This window comes from Pongo pygmaeus, chromosome 13, assembly GCF_028885625.2.
Source record: "Pongo pygmaeus isolate AG05252 chromosome 13, NHGRI_mPonPyg2-v2.0_pri, whole genome shotgun sequence".
NCBI lineage: Eukaryota > Metazoa > Chordata > Mammalia > Primates > Hominidae > Pongo > Pongo pygmaeus.
Window position 1 is genome coordinate 102,074,480 of NC_072386.2, and position 26,305 is coordinate 102,100,784.

Here is a 26,305-nt window from a genome sequence, read left to right on the forward strand (position 1 = left end):
AAGGTGGACACACAGACCCGCGTACAGAGATTTTTTATTGTCATGACTGGGGTTGGTGGCACTACTGGCATTTAGTGTGGAGAGGCCAGGGATGCTGCTAAACATCTTACAATGCAAAGGGCAGCCCCTCCAAGGGAAAGAATTATCTGGTCTAAAATGTCAATAGTGTGGAGGCTGAGAAAAACTGAACTAGATGGCTATGAACTTTCAGGGTCCCTACCTAGTACACAGGCAGCGCCTAGAATTGCTAAGTTCATCTTCCGTTTGGAAAGGCTGCATGGGGTTAGTGAGAGGAAGGCGTCCGGGGCTGGCGGCTGGCTTTAAAGGCCTACGTGCAAATCTTCTTGACGCTGATAACGGGATGCGAGAGAGCCAGGCAGGTTACATATTGCAGCAGGTCAAGGGATGATGTCGAAAAGGATACGTGTGCCGGGCACTGTGGAAGGTAAAGCGCTCCGCACACCCCGCCTAAGTGCGCCCGGGACAGAGGCATCCCCCAGGTCCGACCAAACACAAATCCTTCAGCTGCCGGGACTGGGAAGGTATTCAGTGACACACCGGAAGCAGCCTGGTGGCTGAGGCGTCCTTCTCCCTACCAACGGGTTGCGAAGGAAGTAGTTGCTGTAGCTGCGCCCTGTGCGCCTGCGCGGAGGCGCCGGCTGCTGACGTGGATCTGGGGCCAGGCCGGCCGAGCCGGGCGCGCGGCGCAGTGCTGCAGAATCGCTGGGGTGGCAGAGCCGCCAGCGAGGCTGGGGATGGGGGCGCCGCTGCTCTCTCCCGGCCGGGGAGCCGGGGCTGCCGGCCGGCGCTGGTGGGTGCTGCTGGCGCCCTTGCTGCCGGCTCTGCTGCTGGTGCGGCCTGCGGGGGCCCTGGTGGAGGGGCTCTACTGCGGCACAAGGGACTGCTACGAGGTGCTGGGCGTGAGCCGCTCGGCGGGCAAGGCGGAGATCGCGCGGGCCTACCGCCAGCTGGCCCGGCGCTACCACCCCGACCGCTACCGGCCCCAGCCCGGCGACGAGGGCCCCGGGCGGACGCCGCAGAGCGCCGAGGAGGCTTTCCTGCTGGTGGCAACCGCCTACGAGACACTCAAGGTGAGGCCTGCGGGCGCGGAGGGGCTTCGAAGACCGGCCGCGGGAAGCCCACGGCGCCTTCCGACCCCGGTCCGCGGAGCGTGGGCCTCTGTGACCCTGAAACTGAGCACAGCCACACCGCGACCTTTAAGATACTCACGTTTCCCACGTGGCCCTGTGAAAGAGCCGAGTCGGCCCCCCGGTGCCTCGGGGGGCACAGCTAGCCTCCTTGCCCTCTTCCTTTTTGTGACATTGTTATGCAAAACTTTGGGCATCTTACGATTTCGTGAAAATATTTTAATAACGTGCATTTCACATTCGAAAAGCAGGGTGATCATTATTAGTAGGATCTGGGGTAGCCCACAACAGGGAAAGTCTCGAATATCAAGTGACAACTGTGATCGCATCAGTTTGATATGACAGAAATTTGGTTTCTGGAAATACGTTAATGGTGACGCTTAGTTTGGGTTTAAGGAACTAAGAAAACACTGAGAAGAACAATGAACAGCCAGTCAAAAGGCTGGATGTGACTCTTTGCTGTGACACCCCTGTATGACGTTGGATAGTGACTTATTATGTTGGAATAGCTGTTTCTTCATATGCAAAATTAAGGCCATGGTACCTCCTCTCAGGGTTATTGTGGGGATTAAATGATAAGTGTGCGAACCTCCCCCCTTTCCATAGGACCCATAAACAGGTGCTTAATGACTTGGGTACAAAACTCTGAGAATTTCTAGTAGGAAATATTTTGTGAATATGTATTTGTATTTCATTTGACAGGTTTTATTGAGTCTTGTGGGGATGAGAGATTTAGCCCGATGCTGTTTTCTTCTACTACTGCAAAAAATCAAACCATCTAGGACATCACGAAGTATAAATCGTACTTGATCGTGGTATTACTGCTTGAAGGGCCCCATCATACTAATGCGTCAGCGATTGTAGTTGTAAAGTATTTCTTTCTAGCCTTTTTTTTTCCCGAGGCAAAATTTTCCATGTTGCCAGGTAGCCTGCTTTTAATGGTTGTACTTTGAGTGGATATAATTTAACCTTGGATTGTTTCTCCAGATTGTTTTCCAGAGCTGAAAATAGTCAAGGAGCTAACAACTTTATTCATGCCTTCCAGAGCAGTTTGGATAATTTGGAGTCATAAAATGAATGGTGGAGGGGCGGGCCCTGAACTAGGTAAACTAGGTAAATTGAACTAGGTAAAATTTAATTTACCTAGTTCATTAAATTCTCACTAGCGTTAGTGAGATTGTAATTTTTATTGGCAGTTAACTGAGGGATGCCTGGGGAACTGGGAAAGTGCTGAGGCCCCAAAGGGCTTTGTTGCCGATTATGTAAGGAGTGATGGAAAAAAGACTCCAGAAAAAATAGGAAAGAACTCTCCATCCAAGGCACTTCAGCATATGAAGCTCCAACCTCTGTTCTTTGTAGTCAGCCAGAAGCCCTGCTGGTGCATAAGGGAGCCCCGGACCAGTGTGAGAAATCATAATGGGATTTACTAGGGATAGTAAAATTGATAGGATTAGGGATGTTAATCATGTTAATTTGTTTCAGGCGCAAGATAGTAATAGGGTTGTGGTGCTTGAATTTAGGTTGAGCATCAGGAATGCAGTAGTTTTTAGGATGATATAGATAATTAGGTTAAAGATAGTGATATTTGGATTGTGTGTTAGTTATCCCATTATGATTTCACACACTGCTTTATAAACTAAGACCAGCAATAGTATTTAGTGTGTTTGACTTTTGGGTATTTAGGGAGTTTATGGACTTTGGAAGTTAAACAAGTGGACGCTTACCCTCTGTGTCCACCCATCTTCTGGAAGATGGAGAACTTCCAGAAGAGAGGGCAGCAGAAACACTGCCAGCTGTTGCCTTCTGCTGGGCTTTGTAGGAGTGGAGATGAGTAGGTTTGGCGTGAGAATGGTGAGCATGTTGGTAAGAACTTTGAAAACAAGTGCCACGATTAGAGGGTAGAGATAGAGACGGTAGAGATTCCTGCTGGGAGGGCCACCAGGAGAGACTGATCAGTCCCCCCACCCCGGGACTGTTCTGATGAATCTGTATGGTTGCCTCTAAAAGTTTCTACCCCTAAAGTTTACCACTCATTGTCAGCTAATGAAAAGCTAGATAAAATAAGTGATCCACTCAAGATCAAGGAATGTTTAGGCAGTTAAAGACCAGTATGTCTGGAGTAGGTAACACTTGTACTCTTGACTCTGATGGGTTTCTGATAGCTACAAATATCTTGGAACAGAGGAGTAAAAGTGGAGTTGTACTGATGGAGGAGGGAATGAGGGGAGTGTTCTGTAGCTCCCCCAGAATGCTCACTGTCTTACTGTGGAAATTATCTGTGAGACAAAAGGGATGTCTGGAGATATTTTGGACCCTGGAAAATCAGACCCAGCAGAACTCTTTGAAAACTTGCATTTTAAATTTATAGAGATGAACATGTATTCATCTTCCAAGTGGAGCACCTCCAAGAACTATTTACCTCATTGAAGATGCTCTCTTTTGGAATAAGGATAAGGACTTTGACTTGCCGTGTGTGGCAGCAATTATTACAGGGTGGTCTGCTTTAATTTCTGTCATAACGGAGAATTGTGAGGAAGTTGCCAAAGAATATGTTTTCTGGGTAATGCAAGGTTTTAATGAACTGAGGTCATCCAATTTGGAGGGCTTCAGCCTTCCGTATTATCCTTTGAGGCAATGGAGATGTAATGGCTGTTTTGTTTGGATTGCATCCTCCGGCTGTAAAAAGGGTTTGTGAAGGGTAAAAGGTCCAGGTGGCGTTTGCTAAGAGCAGATCAGATAGGATAGTGGGAGAAATTGAGTTCCAGTGGCTCTGGAATAAAAACGGGATGCAGAAGCCTATCTCTGAATGTTGATAATAAATACATCACCAAAATGGAAACTGTAATTATGTAAAACATCAGTGGATTTATGATTCTGAGGTGGTTTTGGTCAAATAAATGCCCTTTTGAGGGGGTTTTGTTTTTTTTTTAGATGGTGGTTGTTAAAAAATAAGTACACTAACATGACTTAAATACAGTTGGTAAGACAAGAAGATATGACATTTGGTCATCACTATTTTAGCAAAAAGATTTTACCTGTGCATGGAGAAATGGAGGAAAACCAAAAAAAAGAAGTGTGAGTAATAATGGAAGGCAAAGGCATTGGCCTCATGCTTTCACCAAGTCATGCTTAGTTCAGATTCCCAAATAAATTACAGTTCCAGATCTCAGCAAAACTTCAAACCATTATGATTTCACACACTGCTTTATAAACTAAGACCATGCAGTAGTATTTAGTGTGTTTGACTTTTGGGGATTTAGGGAGTTTATGGACTTTGGAAGTTAAACAAATGGACACTTACCCTCTGTGTCAACACTGGATCTCATGAGATAGAATAATCTGGTCCCACTTACATGTTTTTAAAGTGGCTATAGCACTTATCACACTGCATTGTAAGTACTGAGTAGGTCTCTCTTTCCTACTAAACCATGCTCCTCATTTTTTGTGCATATATCCATAGCACCTAGCACAGTGTCTGGCACATCAGAGCATTAATGTTATAAAAACTCTTATCTGGAGACATTCAGATAGAATGGAAATGGAAAGTGGATTTCTGGCATTTTGACATTGGTATGTGCAACGCCCTTTGCCATTTCACTCAAATTAATTGCAGTTTTAAAGAGTGGTATAGATAAGTAAATTGGACGGTTCTGAGTGAAAAATTCCTGCATGAGAGAAAAATTGCACTTCTACTTTTAATGTTCTGAGGGTTTTTAAGTGAGAATGATAATTTTTGAATGTAGATAAAAATTGGATAATACATGAAATATGAGAAATGGCATAGAAATAAGCAGATGAGAGAACAACTTGAAAGGATGCACTTAGAAAAACTATGATTGGTAAAAAATGCAAAAGCGTAGAATTTGATGGCATTTTGCAGGATCACAAGAAAAGAGCCTAGAAAAGGTCTTGGGAGTATTTCTGGCATGAAGGTGAAGGCTATTTGATAAGTTGAAAGGATGTGTAGAGACAGCATTCTACTCCAGACTTGTCTTGGAAGGGAAGCATTACAACAACACTTCAGTTTCCTTTTACCAGTCTGATGTGGCAGGGCTTTAGCACTTAGGAAGAATTTAGCAAAAAACGATTCTGAACTCCCTGCCCTGTTACGTTTCTGTTTATTGTTCATTCCTTATATTCTCTTACTCAACCCCTTCTTTAACTGAGACTGACATAGGCGCTTGGAGGAGACCATAACAAAGGAAAAGACACAGTTTCTGACTTAAAGTTTTTAATAACAAGGGAGACAGATACTTATTGTTCAGTTATTATTTAAGTTATATAATACAAGTCTGTGCAGATTATATTGCTGTGCTGAGAGAAAGTGATTATGTCTTCTTGGATTAGAGAAGAATGTACCCTTTGAGTTGATCAGGAACAAAGTCACCAAGGTTGATGGTGAAAGGACATTTCTGGTAGAGGGGAAACTTGATCAACAGAAACATAGAGTCATGAGTGTGCAAGGCTTGTTCCAGGAATGAGATGTAGTTTCATGAGGTATTATAGTAATGAGCATTTTCTCCACCAAGGATCAGTTTTAGCGTATTTGTCTCCGGGACTCTGTTTTGGGGAAAAAATGAACTGCATGAATTACTATTCTTTTTCAGCATTACCCAGATTGTATTTAATCAGTCATTCATAGTAATTGAATAATCATAAAAATATTTAAAAATTATATAAATTGCTTTCTTTTTTGAGACAGGGTCTCACTGTGTTGCCCAGGCTGGTCTTGAAATCCTATGCTCAAGCAGTCCTCCTGCCTCAGTCTCCCAAATAGCTGCGATTACTGGCACATGCACCGAACCCTAAAATTATATAAATTTCTATTATAGGTGTGATGCTGATAAACAACCAAATTAAGTTAACTTATAGTCCACAAATGGCATATAGTTTTCATTTCATATGCCAACCCTGATTGGTCATGATTACCTGGAACAAAACTCTTACCTTTTAAGAGTTTTGAGACCTTTTCTGGGTTTAGTGGGAAAGAGTAACATATTTGATAGTAATGGTTCCCATGGCCCCAGAAAAAGGATGTAGTAGCGTATGTACCACATTTACTATTTCTGCTGTGAACCTGTAAATGTTAGTTTTTACTGGTTCCTTAATTTCAGCAGTCACTCCCTACTTATGGCCAAGGGTGATTATATACTAGCTGTGTTTGATCCTGGTGCCATGACTGGCTGACATGATGTAATCAACAACCAATCAGAGTTCTTAATCAACCTGAAAACTACTGACTTGATATAATACTAGCCAGAAACTGAGTACTAGACATTTTAATTTAGCTTGTACAGATTTATCGTAGGTAAATGGAACATTTTGAGATATTCACAAGAGCGCAAAGACCCTTACAGTTTTTCATGGACTTTAGGGGATCTGCTATTTCTAGGTTGGGAGCCTGCGAGGTGCCATTGGAGGGGGAATGTTGCAGGATACTGGAACATAGTTTGGGATCAGATGATGAAGGACCACTTAAGTTGTGTTCAGGAATCGGAACTTTATGTATTGAATAGTTACCAGAAGTTTTAAAGTGGAGAAATGACACAATCTTATGTTTGTTTTAGGAAGAAAACTCTGGGAGCAATTTTGAGAATGGTTTGGGGAGGGCAAAAAGGTATTCTTGACTGAACTCATTTTACTTACACTGTCTTCTTCTGGAATCCCTCTTCTGTCATTCTTCTGAATCTTCTTCTGTCATTCCTCTTTGGCAACTTGAAAATCTACTTGGTTCATTTCCCATTCCTTTCGCTTCATTTTACTTCTTTTAAAACTATACTTACATTTTTCCTTTATTTGCTGTTCACTGTCTTTACTTTCTCATCTCCGTTTCATTCAAGCTGTCATAGACGGGCGTGTGCAGCAGCACATGTGTTGGAACTGTTCTTGTTAAGGTGAACACTGACGCTCTACTCGCCAGATCTGATTAGATTGACTGCTCTTCATTTCTTCCTCCTGGAACTTTGTGTCATGTGATAGTGTTGACCATTTTGTTCTTTAAGGTGTTCTTCCCTGACTTCCTTGATGTAATCTTTGTCTGTTTCTCCTGTCCTCGCCATTTCTTTTCAGTCTTTATCGTCTTTTCTACTACCTACCCCTTAAGCATTGCTATTCGGTTGAGTTCTCTTTTGTGTACTCTTTTCTTTTTTATTTTCTAAGCTCTTCCGATGAAACTCAACTGTATCCTTGACCTAAGCCACTGCTTTTAAGCTGACAGCTCTAAAACCTGCATGTTCTCCAGGCTCATATTTTCAGCTGCCTCTCCTCTGTAGCACAGGTACTCGCAATTAAACATGTCTGAAATCAATCTTATCTTTGTGAAAGCATAAACTTCAAAAGAAGATATAATTATGACTCTCACAAATACAGAATGAACATGTGTCATAGATTTTATTTAACATATTAATCAATGAGGGAACCAGTAAGATACTAAAACTAGTTGAAAGAGAAAAAGTGCCAACATTTTTAATCAGATAGGGAATGCTAAAATGCCTATAAAACTGGAAAATACCTACCAGGCAATAATGTGTTGCATTCCGCGGACATAATTTGTCTTTCTGTGAATAGGAGTCATTTGCATTATTTCCAGTTTTCTACAAGTTACTTCTGTCTCTAGAGTTAAAATAGGTTAGTCAAAGACAAAGGTGCACTCCTCTGCAGGAATAGGTAATCCTTGAGGCTCCAGAAATTGAAAGGATATCTAGTAATTTTTTTTCTTCCTAGTTCAAAATCTTCCACAATTTTTCCTTGCATCTTCTCCAAACTTCCTGGTTTTTTCCTGTATTCATTATCTTAGTGAGTAACATTGTCTACGTAGTAACTCTAATTAAAAACTTTGGTATCATGTTCAACATCTCCTTTGATTCTTGTGTACCCCTTTACTTACCAAGTCTTATTCTTTTTCTTAGCTGCTAAAATCTGTTTCTCCCTCATTCCACTTTTTGCAATACTGCCAGAATTGTCTTTCAGAAATATATACTTCTATACAATGCTATTGTTCTCATGCTTGGAAACACTTTTGTTTTTGAATAGCACAGATGATAACATCCTAACTCTTTGGTGCAGCATACAAGACCCTCAACAGTTCTTATCCAAACTTGCCTTCCTAGCTGTGTTTACTACTCCTCTCTTCCTAAATTTCCCCAATGCTCAAGCTTCCCTGAATCCATGGTATTTTTTGATACTTTATACCCTTAACACTTGCTATTTCCTTTGCCTGGAACAAGTTTCATTATACCTTACTTGTTTCCGAGATCTAGCCCCCATTTCGCTTCTGCTGTGAATCCCATTGCTAGTGTTTTTAGACAGTCAGCCCCTTGTTCCTCAGCACACTCAGTTGTGCTTTTTCTTGCTTGCTAGATTCTTCTTCTAGATGGAGGTTCTTGAGGCCACGGCCTTGTCTTGTGTTTTTATTCTCTTTTTTTGCTCAATACAAGGCCTAATGCCCTGCATCATCATTTTTGAAATGAAAACAACTAAGGTTTTTAAAAGCTCAAGTGACCAAGTAGATGCTGATAGTATTAACTGATACACAGAGGGATAGATTGGTTTTTGAGCATGTTGAGTTTGAGATATTTATGTTGCATTTAGAAAATGTTCAGGACATAGTTGAGAATAGGAGGAGGCAAGAAAAACAGTTACAAGCGTTATTAGTATGTAGGTAATATTCCAAATCATGGAAGTTTTTGAGACTATGTGCAGAATGAGAAGAGAAGATAGAGAAGAAGATAAGTTGCACTAGTGACTAGTGGGCAGGAAACAAGAAAAAAAATGAAATGGGTAGCAGTTAATTTTCTCCCTCTTTTATAGGATATAATGGCCCGGAAAAAAAATTTAGACCAGAGGTGGTTTTTTTTTTTTTGAAGGATCATTTGTGCATGTGTGTGTATGGGTGTGTGTGTATGGATTTAAAAAAAAATAAGATTAATATATACTGAGTGAATACAGTAATACATTTTCATATATCATTGATTCCTGACCTTCACCACCCCAAAAATGGTTTTTATACTCTGTGCAATAGAAAGTTTTAAATGCAAAACTAGCTGCAATATCAAATTATTGCAATTTATATACTGAGATCAAACAATTCGTGATTTCCTTCAAGGACAGGAACATAATATATTTTTGCCTCTGGGGAGGGGGGATGACCCTTTAAGAGAAGGAAGGATTCAGTGCTTTCTTTGCTTGTGGGTTTCCTCTTGTTCACTTTTGATCTAGATATTGGTGGTTATGTTCCAGTCCTCCTGCATATGCCCAAGAGGATTGGGAGTGGAATGGACACCAGCAGAAGCACTACAGTTATTCCTGTAGAGATTAGAAGCAAGGAGCTTATTGCCCTGCTTGTCAAGGCTCAGGACAGACAGGAGGAAGAAACAAGTATAAAAGTTTTGGTTTTGGAAAGAAGTTGGAATCTCCAGACCCTGGGACCTTAAGATCCACAAAATTGCTGAAAGAAAAAGTACTACCTTATTGAAAGGTAAGATATTAAACTGTTTTAAGGTTTAAGCTATGTTAGCCACAGTAGCATATTTTCATAAACTATGAATTCAAGCAGTCACTTCTGCCAAACTGAAGTTTTTATGACATCGCCACCCATCCAGCCTTGCTGGTGAGATGGAGACCTATGTAGTGGAGAGATGCATATTGCAAGGAAAAACCTTCACAAAAGTTCACTCATTTTTGAAATAATGTTTACTGAATGCCAGGCACTGTACTAGGCCTTGGAGTTACCCTACCTACTTTCCAGAAATTCTCATTCTAAGAAAAGAAAAAACTGATGATTACAATGTGATAAGTGCTATAATAAATAGGTACCAAGTGTAATAAGAACGATCTAACTGTCTGGGGCAGTAATGTTTACATTCTAAAGGATTAATAGGACTCATGAGGTTCAAATTAGAGAGAAATATATGCTTGAAGACGTAGGTATGAAAAGGAACGTTGTGTTGGAATAACACACCAAATTCCAGAAATTGCTGTCTGAATGTTTGCTATGGGTAAAAGAGGGGAAACTGATAAGGGATGTTGCTAGGTAGGTAAGTTTGGACCAGTTGTGAAGGCCTGGTGGCGTGCAAAGAAAATTTTATCTTTGGCCATGGGAAAGCATTGGAGATTAAAAAAAAAAAAAAAAAAATTATCCGGCTGCCTTAGTTAAAGATGAGTACGAAAAAAATAAGAATGTACCTTAGCTTTCTACTTGAGTCCCAGAAAGAAAGATGGTCCTTCTTATTATGTCTTTTGTTTGCTAATATTCTTGGTATCCTCTTGTTCTTACTAGGTTGATTCTAAACTTTGTAGGTTACTAAAGAGCAGAATTTTGACTTAGGCTGTTGAGAACTCCTAAGTTTTACCAATTTGTGCTGCCCTTGATTCTAAAGTGTATGCATGCCTCACTGGTCATCATCAGTATGCATGAAAACTGATCATTTTCTTCATTTTGGAGAGAAAGCTTTAAGCCCTAGAATGGAGATACAATAAATTGAATAAATGCTGTAACAAGGAAGTGGCCAACTTTTTAGTCTAATCATGGCCAAAACAGGGTCATAAATTTGTGGTGACCCTAAAGAAAAGAAAACCATCCAAAGAGAAGTCAGACTTGACCCTGAGATGTCTTGCAGGAATTTGGTAGTTTGAAGATTCCATTAGGGGACCTTGAACAGATTCCACAGGCTCTGCTTGCAGTAGAGAGGCCAGACACAAGGTATAAATTTTGGAGTTGCTTGTGTCGAAGCGTTAGTTAACCATTGTGTTAAAGGAGTTCAGGACTTGGTAAAGTCAATAATCTAGAAACCAGTGAGAAAATGGTGACCCTGGTGAAAGATCTGAGTGAAATGTTTGAAGAGGGATGATATCTATGTTCTGTAGAACAGAGATAAGAGAACAAAGAGAGAAGATAGTCATTGGACACATGATGTCCACTTACCAGATTTCAACGACACTCCAAGACCTTACTCCATATACTTCAACCAGGAGGAGTGCAGACAGCCGGGGCAAAGGGCTGCGCAGAGACAATGAGGCTCATAGGAGTCTGCTCTCAGCGTGGCATTTCGTTTAAAAGCTACATGTAATCTAGTTGTAGCAAGAAGAATTGCACTTGAAGAAATACATTTCAAAAGGCATCTGTCATGATTGGGACGCCGAGTTAAAGTCAAGGATTCAAGGCTCCAAAACAGGGCATTTCTATAAAATTAGCCCACAAAGCAGAGGGAGAATGGGAAAATTCTCAGATGATTTCTTGAGGTACTCAAAAGGAGACATATGAAGAGACACAGGCTTTAGTCTTCAGGGCTGTCTGTGTGACACTTATATAGGTTTACCCTTTCTAGGTTAGAAGCTCTGAAATAGGATGATGACTTAAAGAAGGAGTCACGGATTGACAGTTGAAGCATATAGCAGCTGCCACAAGAAAATCCTTTTTGACTGAAGAGAACATACAAGGAGTGAATCTGAAAATAATACTAGCTTGAGCTCACACCTCCTTGTGTAACTGACAGTTTTCATAGTGGCCCTCCATATAAATATATTCATATCTAATTAAGCTAGCTACTAGTTTACATCGTTTCATATACTGGTGAGAGGTAAGAAATTTTTTGAATATAATGAATATAGGAGAACTTACTGAGAATGATCTCACACAAATTGAAAAATTTTTTTTTTTTTTTTGGAGACAGAGTTTCGCTCTCTAGCCCAGGCTGGAGTGCAGTGGTACAGTCTGGGCTCACTGCAACCTCCGCCTCCCAGGGTCAAGCGATTCTCTTGCCTCAGCCTCCCGAGTAGCTGGGATTACAAGCGCAAGCCACCACTACTGGCTAATTTTTGTATTTTCAGTAGAAATGGGATTTTGCCATGTTGGCCAGGCTGGTCTCGAACTCCTGACCTTAAGTTACCTGCCTGCCTTGGCCTCCCAAAGTGCCGGGATTACAGGCGTGAGCACCTGTGCCTGGCCCAAAATTCTTGATAGAAAATACATAATGATTTTAATGGATACAAGGAAGATTTTGTCATTAGCAAATTTCTTACTTTAAATCTAAAAAACTACATGTTGGAGGACTCAGAAAGTGGTCCTGAACAGACCCCAGAGAATCTGTCTGCAGTAGCAAGGCACTAAGTTTAGATTTTGAAATGCCTTTAGCTAGGAGTCTACAACTTGATAAATGTTGAATAATTCATTCCTCTAAGATCAAAAAAGACTTTTTTTTTTTGGAGACAGGTTCTTGCTCTCTTGCCCAGACTGGAGTGTGATGGCATGATCACATAAGTGATTTCCCACCTGGGGAACATCCTGGGAAGCTGGGACTACAGGCACATGCCACCATGCCCTGCACAAATACAATTTTTTTTAGTTTTTGTAAAGACGAGGTCTCACTATGCTGCCCAGGCTGATCTTAAACTGCTGGACTCAAGCAATCCTCCTGCCTTGGCCTCCCAAAGTGCCGGGATTACAGGCATGAATCACCACACCTGGAAAAACAGACTTTTGTTTTTGTAATGGTTTTTATTATACTCATGTATAGAGATTAAAGAATTTGTTTTGATTTTATAATAGTTTTTATCGTTAATTTTTTTTTTTTAAATGGGGCAAGTTGGAAAATATAATAGGTTTCCTGTGAGATAAAGAGCAAATAGTGACCTGGTTTAATAACTCTGCAACCTGCATAACTCAGTACAACATTGGCATTTATCCCTGTTAGAAATTGATTAGAATCAGAGAATACTTTTTTTTAAATGTTTTATCTGTGAACATACAGAGCAGCATTTTGGAATGCTGTAATTCTTTCAAGGAGTTTGTATTGGTAAGAAAGATCTATATGTTAACCTGTTATCTGTATGTTACCTCATTGTAACATGTATGGGCTGGACATATTTGTAACATATATGGGCAGGACAACATTATAATGATGAAGTACTACATGTTTATAACATGTTTTTGTATAATGTTTATTACTTGATATTCACAACAACCATGTAAAAATCGTACAGCAGAGATTGTTAGCTCTCTTTGTAAATGAAGAAGGAGGAGGCTCAGAGAGGCTAAATATTTTATCTAAGGTCACAAAGCTAGACTTTGACCATTGGGCTGCATGGGTGTCTCAGTGTTTCTTTAGGATGGGCATAATTCAGTTTTGTAGGCACAGGCTGGCTTCACCTACTTTTTGCTGTCCTAATCATTGCTTTTAGCAGAAAACTATCTATACAAGGCTGGGACGACGTGATTGTGAATATATACAAGAAATAAGCATTTTTAAAAAAAATCAGCGGTTAAGAGTAGTTGTGAACAGGCTTTTATTAGCACCAAGCATTAGCTAAAAAGGCTGAATGGTTAATTGTTATTAAAGTGTTTTTATTTTTCCAGGAGGACTAACAATACTCAAGAACTTAGAGAAATATTTTTATTATGCTTTTATATCTAATATTGAAGTTCTGGAAATTTACATGGCTTTGAAGAGTAATGGGAAAGTTTTTGATTTTGACAATTTTGGTATTTTTACTCAGATTAATCTTACATAATTATAAAATTCTACATGTGATTTAACAGATTATAAACTAAGGCCATTTAATGGACTGTCCTATGAATTTGGATATCTTGTCATTTTACAGGATGAAGAAACACGAAAAGATTATGATTACATGCTGGATCATCCAGAAGAGTACTACAGCCATTACTACCACTACTATAGCAGGCGCTTGGCCCCTAAGGTGGATGTTAGAGTCGTGATTTTGGTCAGCGTGTGTGCTATTTCGGTGTTTCAGGTATGTATCAGTGGATATTTGTATCTATATTTATGTGCATTGAGTGCACATTGCCTAGTGCTAGTCATTAAAACCTAACTGCGAGTATCTTCTTGTAAAATTTTGCTTCTCATTGAGATCTGTTTTATTCATTGGAAGTATTGGAATCTTTTTCAGTGGCAAATCTAAGAAATTGTTGAAGAATGTCATTGTTACTACAAAACAACCCCTCAAAAATCCAGAGCCTTTTTCATTGCTCCCTCTGGAGTATTTTCTACATAATAGTCAGAGTGAACGTCAGCTAATTCATATCATTTACCTTTGTAGGACTTTTCAGTGACTTCTCATTAAACTTGGGAGAAATCTGAATTCTTTAATCTGGCCTAACAAGTCCTGGCTCCAGTCACCAAATGCCAATAGTGCTTGCCATTGTTATTGTAACAACCAGAAATGTCCCATGCATTTGTGTGTGCCCCTTTAAGGGTGCTTCTGCTCAGGTTGAAAACCACTGAAATAGATTAAAAGAGGCATAGGAACTTTTTGTTTCTGTTTTTGTTTTGAGACAGAGTCTTGCTCTGTTGCCAGGCTGGAGTACAGTGGCGCGATCTTGGCTCACTGCAACCTCCGCCTCCTGGGTTCAAGCGATTCCCCTGCCTCAGCCTCCTGAGTAGCTGGGACTACAGGCACGCACCACCACACCCAGCTAGCTTTTTATTATTTTAGTAGAGATGGGGTTTCACCATGTTGGCCAGGATGGTCTCGAACTCCTGACCTCGTGATCCTCCTGCCTCAGCCTCCCAAAGTGCTGGAATTATAGGCGTGAGCCAGTGCGCCCAGCCAGGAACTTTTTATGTTATAAAGTGTCACAAAAATTTAACTTCTGCCTGAAATAAGTTTTCCCTGTTATTAAACTGGCCATGCATATCACATGCTCCTTTAGAGGAAATGAACAAGTCAAATGACTAGAATGAAGCAATCTGCTTGTTTGAAAATTACTTCTCCAGTTTCATTCCCAGAAACGACATGATATTCAGTGTTATTTTTTTTTAGAGATGGAGTCTCACTCTGTCACCCAGACTGGAGTGCAGTGGAGTGATCATGGCTCACTGTAGCCTCGACTTCTTGGGCTCAGGTGATCCTCCCACCTCAGCCTCCTGAATAGCTGGGACTACTGGCATGTGCCAGCACACCTGGCTAATTTTTTTTTTTTTTTTTTTTTTTTTGGTAGAGACATGGTTTTGCCATGTTGTCCAGGCTGGTCTTGAGCTCCTGGGCTCAAGCAATCCACTCACCGCAGCCTCTCAAAGTGCTGGGATTACAGGCATGAGCCCCTGCACTTGGCCGACATTCAATTTTTATGAATAAAAACTATATTGGAAACTAAGGTGGTGTATTTAAAATGTGTCAGCATTTGTAGAATGATTTACCCTTTCAAAGGGGAGAGCAGGGATAATTTTACTTTTTTGTTTTAAACAATATAATACTGTAGTAACTTTTTAATAAATAGTAATAGATTGCTACTATTGCAGGGTATTATTTGTATGTCTGCTATATTCATTCAGTTAAACAGGAGCTGAAATTTATGGAGGTACTATGTGAGGAGCAGGGTATTTTCTGACAAACGCTTTATGGTTGAATGTATTTATGAAGTAAGTTAACGTTTTCCTGTCCAAATAGGTAGAGTTCAACCATATTTGAATCTCTCATCAGAATAGGATGAGTGCCACTGTGATACATGCAGATGGCTTAGGGAAAGAGATGGGAATGAATATAGTTGCCCGAGTCTATACCCTATGAGTTTTTTAAAACAAATTCCTCACCAGCTAGATTTTGCCATTTAACTCTTTCTCTAGTAAGTAGGTTGCTGTTTAAAAAAAAAAAAAAAATTTTTTTTAAAGTGATTTAGGGAAGAGCCAAATGGTAAAGATACGAACCACAGGTGTGGTATGATACATTGATTAGCCTTTGATCTTGGGTATCTCCTGACTGCATCAGTGATTTTTGGCTCAGCTCAGAGTTTACCTTACTTACCCAGCCTTCAGATCCTGTGTACGCATGGGCTTCCTTCAGTTGTATATTTTACTTACAAAGTAAGATCTTTGAGATCCCTATTTTTAATTGTAATGGTTTCTTGGGAGATGGTATTCACTGAGACTCTATCATTCCTTTAATTTAGATGAATTTGGGTAATGAAAATGACTCATTGTTCTCTGTTAATTATTCTAGTTTTTCAGCTGGTGGAATAGCTACAATAAGGCAATCAGCTACCTAGCCACAGTGCCCAAGTACCGTATCCAAGCTACAGAGATTGCCAAGCAGCAGGGACTGCTCAAAAAAGCCAAAGAAAAAGGCAAAAACAAAAAGTCCAAAGAAGAAATTCGTGACGAGGAGGAGAACATCATAAAGAACATTATAAAAAGTAAAATAGATATAAAGGGGGGCTATCAGAAACCCCAAATCTGTGATCTTCTCCTGTTTCAAATTATCTTAGCTCCTTTTCATCTATGCTCATACATAGTTTGGTATTGCCGGTGGATCTATAATTTTAACATCAAAGGCAAAGAATATGGAGAGGAAGAGAGATTATACATTATACGTAAATCTATGAAGATGTCAAAGTCTCAATTTGATAGTCTAGAAGATCATCAGAAAGAAACTTTTCTTAAACGAGAGCTCTGGATCAAGGAGAATTATGAGGTGAGTAGTCACCCTGCTGTGATTTAAGTGTCATCCACCTGACCCAAGTTAAAATCAGGTGTATTATAATGAGGGATCACAGAAGTGTGCTCACATTTCTGAAATCCTAGAGTTAAACAATTAGTAAAGATCTTACTTTTATTGAAAGTAGGACTCTATTTGGTAGTGAGACGGTGGGTTTTTAACCTGTAATTTCTCTTTTTAGAGGATGAACTTAAAATACTTTAATTGACAAATTCTGAAAACGTTTTAAGAATGTTAAACTGCATTGGAATGATATGCATGTTTGCAAGGGTGTTACAACAACTTTTGGGTAACTGCACTAAAATTTGACCCTCCCCAGGTTTTCTTCTAATCCTGTAAACCTAGCCACAGAGACTAAAAAAAAAAAAAAAAACAGAGAGTAAGAGGTGGAAATTTTGTTGAGATGACTTCATTTCAAAATAATTGTGCACAAGATCTTCTGAGTAATAACTGACATCTATAGAAAGTTACTTTTGCTTGACTTTTAAATTAAATTGAATTACTGTAATGCCTCTAAACTTCCAGGCATTTTAATAAATGCTTCATGCTACAGTTGCCACCTACAAAAATTACTTTGAGGTGATCAGCTACCTAGCCATCACGTTAAAAGGATTAGCAGTCTCATTATCATAATGATACTGTTTCAGATTCAGGATAAAATTAATTGGCTATTATGTTGAGTATAAGAATAGAGCACAGTGAAACCTTTTTGGTTTTTTTCTTATTTTTATCATATAGTTTTGGGGTTTTGCCATGTTGTCTAGGATGGTCTCAAACTCCTGAGCTCAAGCAATCTGCCCACCTTGGCCTCCTAGAGTGCTGGGATTACAGGCATCAGCCACTGCACCCAGCCAAATCCTGCTTAAGAAATCTGGATACATTAGTTTTTTTAGTTTCATAGTCATTTCATTTTGTATGTGATGTCCTAAATAGATTTCACTGAAATTAAAATTTTGGTCTGAATTATATTTATGTAAATTAACTTACTGTGAATTGCCCGATGTTTTACCAAGTATACCTGTTCATAAATAAAATAAAAATGTTATTTAGGGCTGGGTGTGGTGGCTCACGCTTGTAATCCCAGCACTTTGGGAGGCCGAGGCAGGCGGATCACTTGAGGTCAGGAGTTCAAGAGCAGCCTGGCCAACATAGTGAAACCCTGTCTCAAAATACAAAAAAATTAGCTGGGTATGGTGGTGCATGCATGTAATCCTAGCTACTTGGGAGGCTGAGGCAGGAGAATCAGTTGAGCCAGGGAGGCAGAGGTTGCAGTGAGCCAAGATTGTACCACTGCACTCTGGCCTGGGCAACAGAGTGAGACTCTATCTCAAAAAAAAAAAAAAAAAAAAAAAAAGTTATTTAGCTACAGCATACCAGTTAGCTCCTAAACTATTTGAAAAGCTTGTTCTTTTAAGTAGGTTAAAAGTTTAAAAGTTCTCTTTTTTAAGAAGGTAAAGCAGCTCAATCTGCAAAACTGTGTCTTTCTTAGGGTGCTATTGTGGAGTGAATTATATGTTATCCTATGAAGTTGTCTTAGTCTTTACTTCCTAATATTTGGAAGTAAAATAATTTCTTTCCAAAATTTGATGTGGCTATGAAACTGGCTAAGACAGGTTGTTCATTTTGCTTTAGTTGACATGCATTAAAAGTTACAGAATTGCAGGCTGGGTGCGGTGGCTCATGCCTGTAATCCCAGCACTTTGGGAGGCCCAGGCAGGCAGATTGCTTGAGCTCAGGAGTTTGAGACCAGCCTGGGCAGCATGGCGAAACCCTGTCTCTACCAAAAAAATACAAAAAATTAACTGGGCGTGGTGGTACCTGTGGTCCTAGATACTCGGAGGTTACAGTGAGCCAAGATTGTGCCACTGTATTCCAGCCTGGGTGACAGAGTGAGACCCCATCTCAAAAAAAAAAAAAAAAGGTTGCAGAAATGCAGATGTTCTCTGTTCTCACAAGTTTTAACTCTGTGGTTTATTTAACCTTCCTTGGAAACTTTAATTTTAAAAAAATGAAAAATTCATAATTATCTTTAGATGAAAGTAGATGTAAGTTCAGTTTGGAGATAAACATGTATGTAAGGTCATTTTGTTCCTTGGTTAAGATCACCAAATCTGAAAGTCATCAGTTAAATTTACAAAGGACTATATTAAAAAAATAAAGTTTTGATTATTTAATATTAGACATTAGTTGTAGAGAGGAAATGTTAAGCCCTTTAAACTCAGTCAATTTTCATTGAGGAAAGGAATGTATTCCTAGGTTACAGAAATCAGTGACAAAAAATTACTAGTTCTAGGCAGGGCGCAGTGGCTCACACCTGTAATCCCAACACTTTGGGAGGCCGAGGTAGGTGGATCACTTGAGGCCAGGAGTTCGAGACCAGCCTGGCCAACATGGTGAGACCCCATCTCTCCTAAAAAAAAAAAATACAAAAAAAGTAGCCAGGCGTGGTGGCATGCTCCTGTAGTCCCAGCTAGGGATGCTGAGACAGGAGAATTGCTTGAACCCAGGAGGCAGAGATTGCAGTGAGCTGAGATCGCACCACTGCACTCCAGCCTAGGCAACCAAGAGAGACCCTGTCTCAAAAAAAAAAAAAAAAAATTACTAGTTCTCTTTTTTTTAATTTGAGATGGAGTTTCACTCTTGTTGCCCAGGCTGGAGTGCAATGGCATGATCTCAGCTCTCTGCAACCTCCGCCTCCCAGGTTCAAGCAGTTCTCCTGCCTCAGCCTCCCAAGTAGCTGGGATTATAGGCATGTGCCACTACGCCCGGCTAATTTTTTCTATTTTTTTTCAGTAGAGACGGGGGTTTCACCATGTTGGTCAGGCTGGTTTTGAACTCCTGACCTCAGGTGATCCACCCGCCTCGGCCTCCCATTGTGCTGGGATTACAGGCGTGAGCCACCATGCCCGGCCCCAAAATTACTAGTTCTTATACAGGTTGTTCTTTCATGTTTAACACTGAATGTTAAAATGGTTAATTGCAAATAAATAAATAAATAAATAAATAAATAAAATGCTTAATTGTTTAGTATTTTTAGGTGAATGGTTATCAGTACATTCACTGGAAACTTTTAACCTAACTTTATATTTGAAAAATGTAAATATGCCATAAAGCTAATGGCAAATGTTTCTCTTTGGATTGTGAAGTCATCTAGTTATTTATACTTACAGGTCTACAAGCAAGAACAAGAGGAAGAATTAAAGAAAAAGTTGGCAAATGACCCCAGATGGAAGAGATACAGGAGATGGATGAAGAATGAAGGGCCTGGGCGGTTAACATTTGTGGATGACTGAAGATTGATGGAATGCTACTACGCCAAACCTTAATTGTGATATTATTTTCATAACTGAATTATTTTAGAAACGTATCAATTGACTGCTGCTCAGCAGTAACTAAATTTCCTCAAGTATTTGATTAAACAGAATAATGTCGAAATTTAAACCTTCCCTTAAAACTTTATACATTAGACATTTATGATTGTTCAATTTTTATAATCTATTTGTGGATTTTGTTAAAAGATTTCACATGAAGATTTATTAGTTGCCATTTAAAATTTTTATATGTTTAGTTAAAAGATTTGACATGAAAATTTATTAGATACCATTTAAAAATTTTATGTGTTATGTGTTTATTCTTCGAGAATGTTTCCTTACTCTTTGTAATAGTGCTACATTTTTCTGCTTTCATGGCCTCTGTATTTTCACAAAACACCAAAAACAGCGTTTAATTATATTATCATGAGTGTTTTTCTGGACACAAACTTCTTCAGTAGAATGACCTAACATGTCGTTTTCATTACAGTCATTATAGGATTGAAATACGTTCAGAATAACCTCTCTAGGAAAGTCTTCTGCTAGAATACCCCCCCACCATTCATTATAATATTCTTTGTTTTTAAAGCCAGTCAAATATAATAGTCTTAATAAGATCAGAAACTCTCCAGGAGAGTGAGTCTACCCTCACGTCCTTGTAGGATGATCTTGATTATAGTCTCATTATAGGACTATAACTGTATTCTCAACATTTCTCCAGAAAGGACCTTGTAAAAAGGTCTTTTGTACCACAGTATTGGTTTTTTCCCCTCTCTCTTCACTTAAAAAAAAAAAATAGCAAGGCAGAAATAGTGTATTGAAAAGTTGTTCATCTATTATGAAGTCCTTGAGTGGTGAAAAATCCATTGTACATGAGAACATTTCTATGCATTTAAACCAGAAACGAGGTACATGGCTGTGTGCTCTTCTATCAACCAATGAAATGTAAGTGTTTTTCATGTGTGGCAATGCAAGTAAATAACTCATTATTTGACTGAATCAGGCATGATACTGCACCAAAGTGTCGGTACATATTCACGGTAGTAAATCAGTACCCCTGTTAAAGGATTTATCCCATTGCTTCATATTAATAAAATGGTTACAATATATCACAAGTTTGTTGGTATGACATTTTAAGTGAAAAATTAAAATTGCTTTTATATAATTTTTAAACAGTAGTATAGCATAGTTGATATGCAGAGTCTGTTTCTAGCTAAAGTAAGCTAGTTGTTTTGAGAGCTTAGCCCCAGTCAATGTGAGACAAAGCAGGAAGGCTCTTGCTAACGTAGACAAAGACCTGAGGCAAAGTAGTTAATCTTCGAGGACTTCAGTTGGCTCAATTATAAACTTGGGGAAGAGTCTGACCAGATTATCACTAGGGCCCTTTTGCAGCTCTAAAATTATTTATATTTTTGTAAACTTTAGATGAAAGTGTTTTATGCATCCATTCTGTTGGAAGAGTGTGGAGAAGGTACAGAGCTGAATTATAGGTAGCTGTGTTTTAGACTTCAAATGCCCACCTCTTAGCTATAGACAAAATGCCTTTCAAAGATGCTGTGGTTGCCGGTAGAGTCAGCAATCCCTGTCCTGGTGAATGTATTATCATATAGTTAACACACAATGGTATTTACCATCTAAAAACATAAGTACGTGGCATATATTATGAGGACCAAAAAGAAATGTCAGTACTCGACTCAAAATTTTTGAATGCCTCTATTAACCTAGCGATAAAGTGTAAGAGGACTGGACATGTTAGCATTCATAAAGGTTGGCTGATGAAAACAGTTCATCTTTTGATATTCTTTTGCATATGTGCTAGATTACTGTATTTCTTCCTGTCTTTCTAGAAATGTTTCCGAAATTGTCCTCAGTAGCCTGCCCACTTGGCGATGTTTGGTCAGTCTTTTGGAATCATGGTCATTGCGTGAGTTTAGATGAATGGGCCCTCCTTAACAGAAGAACTGATTCTTCTCCCCTTCCCTCAACAGACGGACCTTATGCTTCAAAATCCTAGGGTGAAGGAAGAGCCGTTAGTTGTCACAAGTGTCAGTCAAGTCTTCTGGGTATCCTTATTATCTGTGCCCTGCCCATCCCTCACCAAAAACCCAAAAGCCTCTCCATTTTAGAAACATCTGGAGAAAAATCCTGGGTAGAGAACCCCACAACTCCACTAGTTAGAAAATTTTTCTCGAACTTCATTTTAGGGCTATTCCCATTGCCTTTTTGGTTGGTATTCAAGGGTTTATAGAGCATAGCTGTTCAATGCTATCTATTCGTCATTGTGTTACATAGTTGAGGTCTGCTAAAATTACCCTTCAGGTTATATGCATAACAGATATTCTTATAACAGATTCCATGACTAACTCTTCATTGCCTTATTTATGAATTCTAAGTTCTACAAATCATAGGTTACAGTTTCATAACATATATTAGGTCTACTCTTAAATAGAACCATTGAGATGCAGGATTTTTTAAATGTTACATGAAAGAATGGTTTAGTTTAGAGAATTAACTAGTACTATTTATGTTTAGAAAATCATAATTCATTACTTTGAGGGGTTTTTGTTTTTTTGGTTTTTTTTTTTGAGATGGTGTCTCGCTTTGCCACCCAGGCTGGAGTACAATGGTGCGATCTCGGCTCACTGCAACCTCTGCCTCCCGGTTTCAAGTGATTCCCTGCCTCAGCCTCCCAAGTAGTTGGGATTACAGGTGCCCACCACCATGGCTGGCTAATTTTTTGTATTTTTAGTAGAGACAGGGTTTCACCGTGTTGGCCAGGCTAGTCTTGAACTCCTGACCTCAGGTGATCCTCCCGCCTCAGCCTTCCAAAGTGCTGGAATTACAGGCGTGAGCCACCGCGCCTGGCCTAGTAGTAAACTTTTTTTTTTTTTTTTAATTGAGACGGAATCTCACTCTGTCACGTGGCTGGAGTGCAGTGGCACAATCTTGGCTCACTGCAACCTCTGCCTCCTGGGTTCAGGTGATTCTCCTGCCTCAGCCTCCCAAGTAGTTGGGATTACAGGTGCCTGCCACCATGCCTGGCTGCTTCTTGTATTTTTAGTAGAGACAGGATTTCACCATGTTGGCCAGGCTGGTCTCGAACTCCTGACCTCAGGTGATCTGCCCACCTTAGCCCCCCAAAGTGCTGGAATTACAGGCATGAGCAACCGCACCTGGCCCAGTAGTAAACTTTTTTTTTTAGACGGAGTCTCACTGTCGCCAGGCTGGAGTGCAGTGGCAGGATCTCGGCTCATTGCAACCTCTGCCTCCTGGGTTCAAATGATTCTCCTGCTTCAGCCTCCCAAGTAGCTGGGACTACAGGCGCCTGCCACCACGCCCGGCTGATTTTTTGTATTTTTAGTAGAGACAGGGTTTCACCATGTTGGCCAGGATGGTCTCGATCTCCTGACCTCGTGATCCACCCATCTCGGCCTCCTCAAGTGTTGGGATTACAGGCGTGAGCCACTGCACCCAGCCAGTAGTAAACTTTTAATACCCAAACCTTGGAGATATCTTTCTTGAGTGGAGGCCAATTGCTAGGGTATCACTCAGCTAGTGTGAACCAGACTGCTGGCCACAAACTGAAAATAATGTGGAAATTAGAAGTGGCTTTTATTAGATAGTATAAATGGAATCTAGCTACTTTAAAACATTAAATCAAACCTGGTCTCTTTTGACTGAGAATTATACATTTGAAGCAAATAGATAAATGTTGGTATTGATACAAACCAGTTGTGTATGGATGAATTATAATTAAATATTTATAAAATGTGATGTGGTTAACATTTAAATATTGGCAAAGGCCAAATCTAGAACCTAATAACAAAATTAAGTTTACTTCATAAATTATTTCAGTAGAAACCTACATAATTAGCTGTAAACTTTAGCCTCTTAATTCTTTTTTAATTGATATATGATAGTTGTACATATTTCAGCTTTTTTTTTGGAGACAGCATCTCTTGCCCAGGCCAAGTACAGTGGCTTGATCATGGCTCACTGCAGCCTTGACCTCCTGGGCTCACATGATCCTCCCACCTCAGCCTCCTGAGTAGCTGGGACCACAGGGCTCATGCCACTATGGTTGGCTAATTTTTTGATTGATTGATTGATTTTTTTTTAGTCGGGGGTCTTACTATGTTGCTTAAGCTGATCTCGAACTCCTGAGCTCAAGGGATCCTCCTTTCAAAGTGCTGGGATTATAGGCATGAGCTACAGGGCCTGGCCTTAGCTTCTTAATTCTTATAGGATTTAGGATATCCTCGACAATTGTGTATGGAATGGATCATGAGGTCTCAGATCAGTGTCACAGATTCCTCCTTCCTGGTTTCATTCGGGGATGGAGAAACTTCTCTGATGTGACAGTCTCTCCTTTATAACCTCAAGAAGCAGGACATAGTGGAATGACTCTGGCTTTATAACTAGATAGACCAAAGTTGACTGGGCAGGTTACTTTAACCTGTGAGCCTTGTTTTCTTTCGTGTAAAGATACTATTTCAGAGAGTTCTTCGAAGATAACAAGGGTAAAATGCCTGGCATGTATTAAGTGATCAGGAAATGTGAGTTATTTTGCCTTCAGAGGGAATAACAGAGTCCCATTTGTTAAAAAAAAAAAAAAGCATGGTAACAGGAGAGTGTTTTGTGATGATTACAAATCCACTGTTTATTCTTTTAATACATATTTTAATCCCTTACCTTGTGCAAGGCACAGTGCTAGAGTGAAGGGGTGATGCTCCTTAGGGTTGGAATTGTGTATTTTAAAAAGCAGCTGCCTGCCCTGTTGCCACCAGTGTGCAAAGTAGAGCAGCCAAGATGACGACTCAGGAAAGAAAGAAAAACTTTCAGAGATGACAGAATGATCAGCAACTTGCTAGTCTAAGGCCTAATTTAGTGAAGGGACATTTTCAATGTAGCAAACAGATATGCTTAGAATGGTTGCTCAAAAAGACATCTAATAGCCCTAAGTTCTACCATCTCCCAAAGTCTCAAAAGTACCTGTGAAAGTCTCTCCAGAAAAGCCATTCTGAATCTACAAACCTGCTGGTGATTCTTTCAGCTCCTGATTCATTATTTCTAGGTTCTAAAAATAATGTAATAGGCAAAAAAGAAGTAAAATAATTTTTATTGTACATGATACTGTGTCACATTAAATATAGTTGTTAATGTGTTTTCCTACTCTTAATCATTTTGCAAACTATAGATGGTATATATTATTGTCATTTTGATATAACATTGGCAGAAATATCTTCCCATTATGTCATTATTTTTATGGAGAAGATTGACTCACAAACCCCTTCCCTGGAAGAGGAGTGAAGAACTGTGGATCCTAACAGGGAAACAAATGAAACATTTGTCATTACAAGGTTAATGACATTTCTAGAAAGTTTCTTGGAAATGAGATAAGTTTGTGCTTAACCAGGGAAAAAAATGTGTAACAAAATTTTAAAGATATTATACTGGTTACCCATGCATTTTAGCTGTAGTGAGAAGGAAAGAAGGATACTCTGTCTCCATCCCTCACCTTTCAGAGCCCTGGAAATCACAGCACATGTGGGAAAGGCCTCTGGTCCTCTAGGTTAAACCTCGAGTTCTTTTTTTGTTTGTTTGAGACGGAGTCTTGGTCTGTCGCCCAGGTAGGAGTGCAGTGGCGTGGTCTCACTGCAACCTCCACCTCCCGGGTTCAAGCGATACTTGTGCCTCAGCCTCCCAGGTAGCTGGGACTACAGGCATGCGCCAGCACGCCCGGCTAATTTTTGTATTTTAAATTAGCCGGGCGTGGTAGAAACCCCGTAGAGACAGGGTTTCACCATGTTGGCCAGACTGGTCTTGAACTCCTGACCTCAAGTGACCCGCCCGCCTCGGCCTCCCAAAGTGCTGGGATTACAGGTGTGAGCCACCGCGTCCGGCCTGAATTCTCTTGAAAACTAAAATGAAATTCTCTTCCCTGCTCCCACTTTCTGTGATACTGGGCAAGTCACTTCACTTTCCTTAGCGGGTCTGTTTCCTCATCTCTGAAATTGTAGACGCGCCGCACTATCTGATGGTTCCCTGCAACTTTGAAGTTCCATGATGCAAAAATAATGGATGAAAAGTCTTTTGGGGAAAGTCTGGAGCATCACACAGATGGTCAGCCTTCCTCAAGTACAAGTGGCACCCGGCCTGCTTATCCATGGATCATAGACCACTCCTCTTGAATGGCGCAAAGTAACACTGAGGTGGGCGGGGCAGTGGGTGTGTACGGCATGAAGGCGGCAGACACAGCACACTCCTAGACTTTTCCTGCTACCTCGTGGCTGATACACACAGTGTGACATGGCTGACGTGTGTCCTTTCATTGAGGGCAACTCCAAAGCCTTCATTTCTAATGATTTTGAGGTAATCTCATTATTTCAGCTGCCA

At 40.1% G+C, this 26,305-nt stretch overlaps 1 protein-coding gene across 1 annotated transcript; it reads left to right on the plus strand.

Moving 5' to 3' along the window:
* Positions 1–22: 22 nt before the first annotated feature.
* DNAJC25 (DnaJ heat shock protein family (Hsp40) member C25) lies at positions 23–21,018 on the plus strand. The gene is made up of 4 exons (XM_054500509.1): positions 23–1,091; positions 13,746–13,898; positions 16,104–16,574; positions 19,769–21,018. The coding sequence occupies exons 1-4, from the start codon at positions 756–758 to the stop codon at positions 19,889–19,891; spliced, it is 1,083 nt and encodes a 360-aa protein (XP_054356484.1). The 5' UTR covers positions 23–755; the 3' UTR covers positions 19,892–21,018.
* The last annotated feature ends 5,287 nt before the right edge of the window (positions 21,019–26,305 follow it).

Bases quoted from the DNA above. Each gene is read 5' to 3' on its own strand.
- DNAJC25 (XM_054500509.1), top strand. From the start codon at position 756: ATGGGGGCGCCGCTGCTCTCTCCCGGCCGGGGAGCCGGGGCTGCCGGC. The intron at 13,899-16,103 runs GTATGTATCAGT...TAATTATTCTAG, and splicing joins GTGCTATTTCGGTGTTTCAG to TTTTTCAGCTGGTGGAATAG. The intron at 16,575-19,768 runs GTGAGTAGTCAC...TTATACTTACAG, and splicing joins GGATCAAGGAGAATTATGAG to GTCTACAAGCAAGAACAAGA.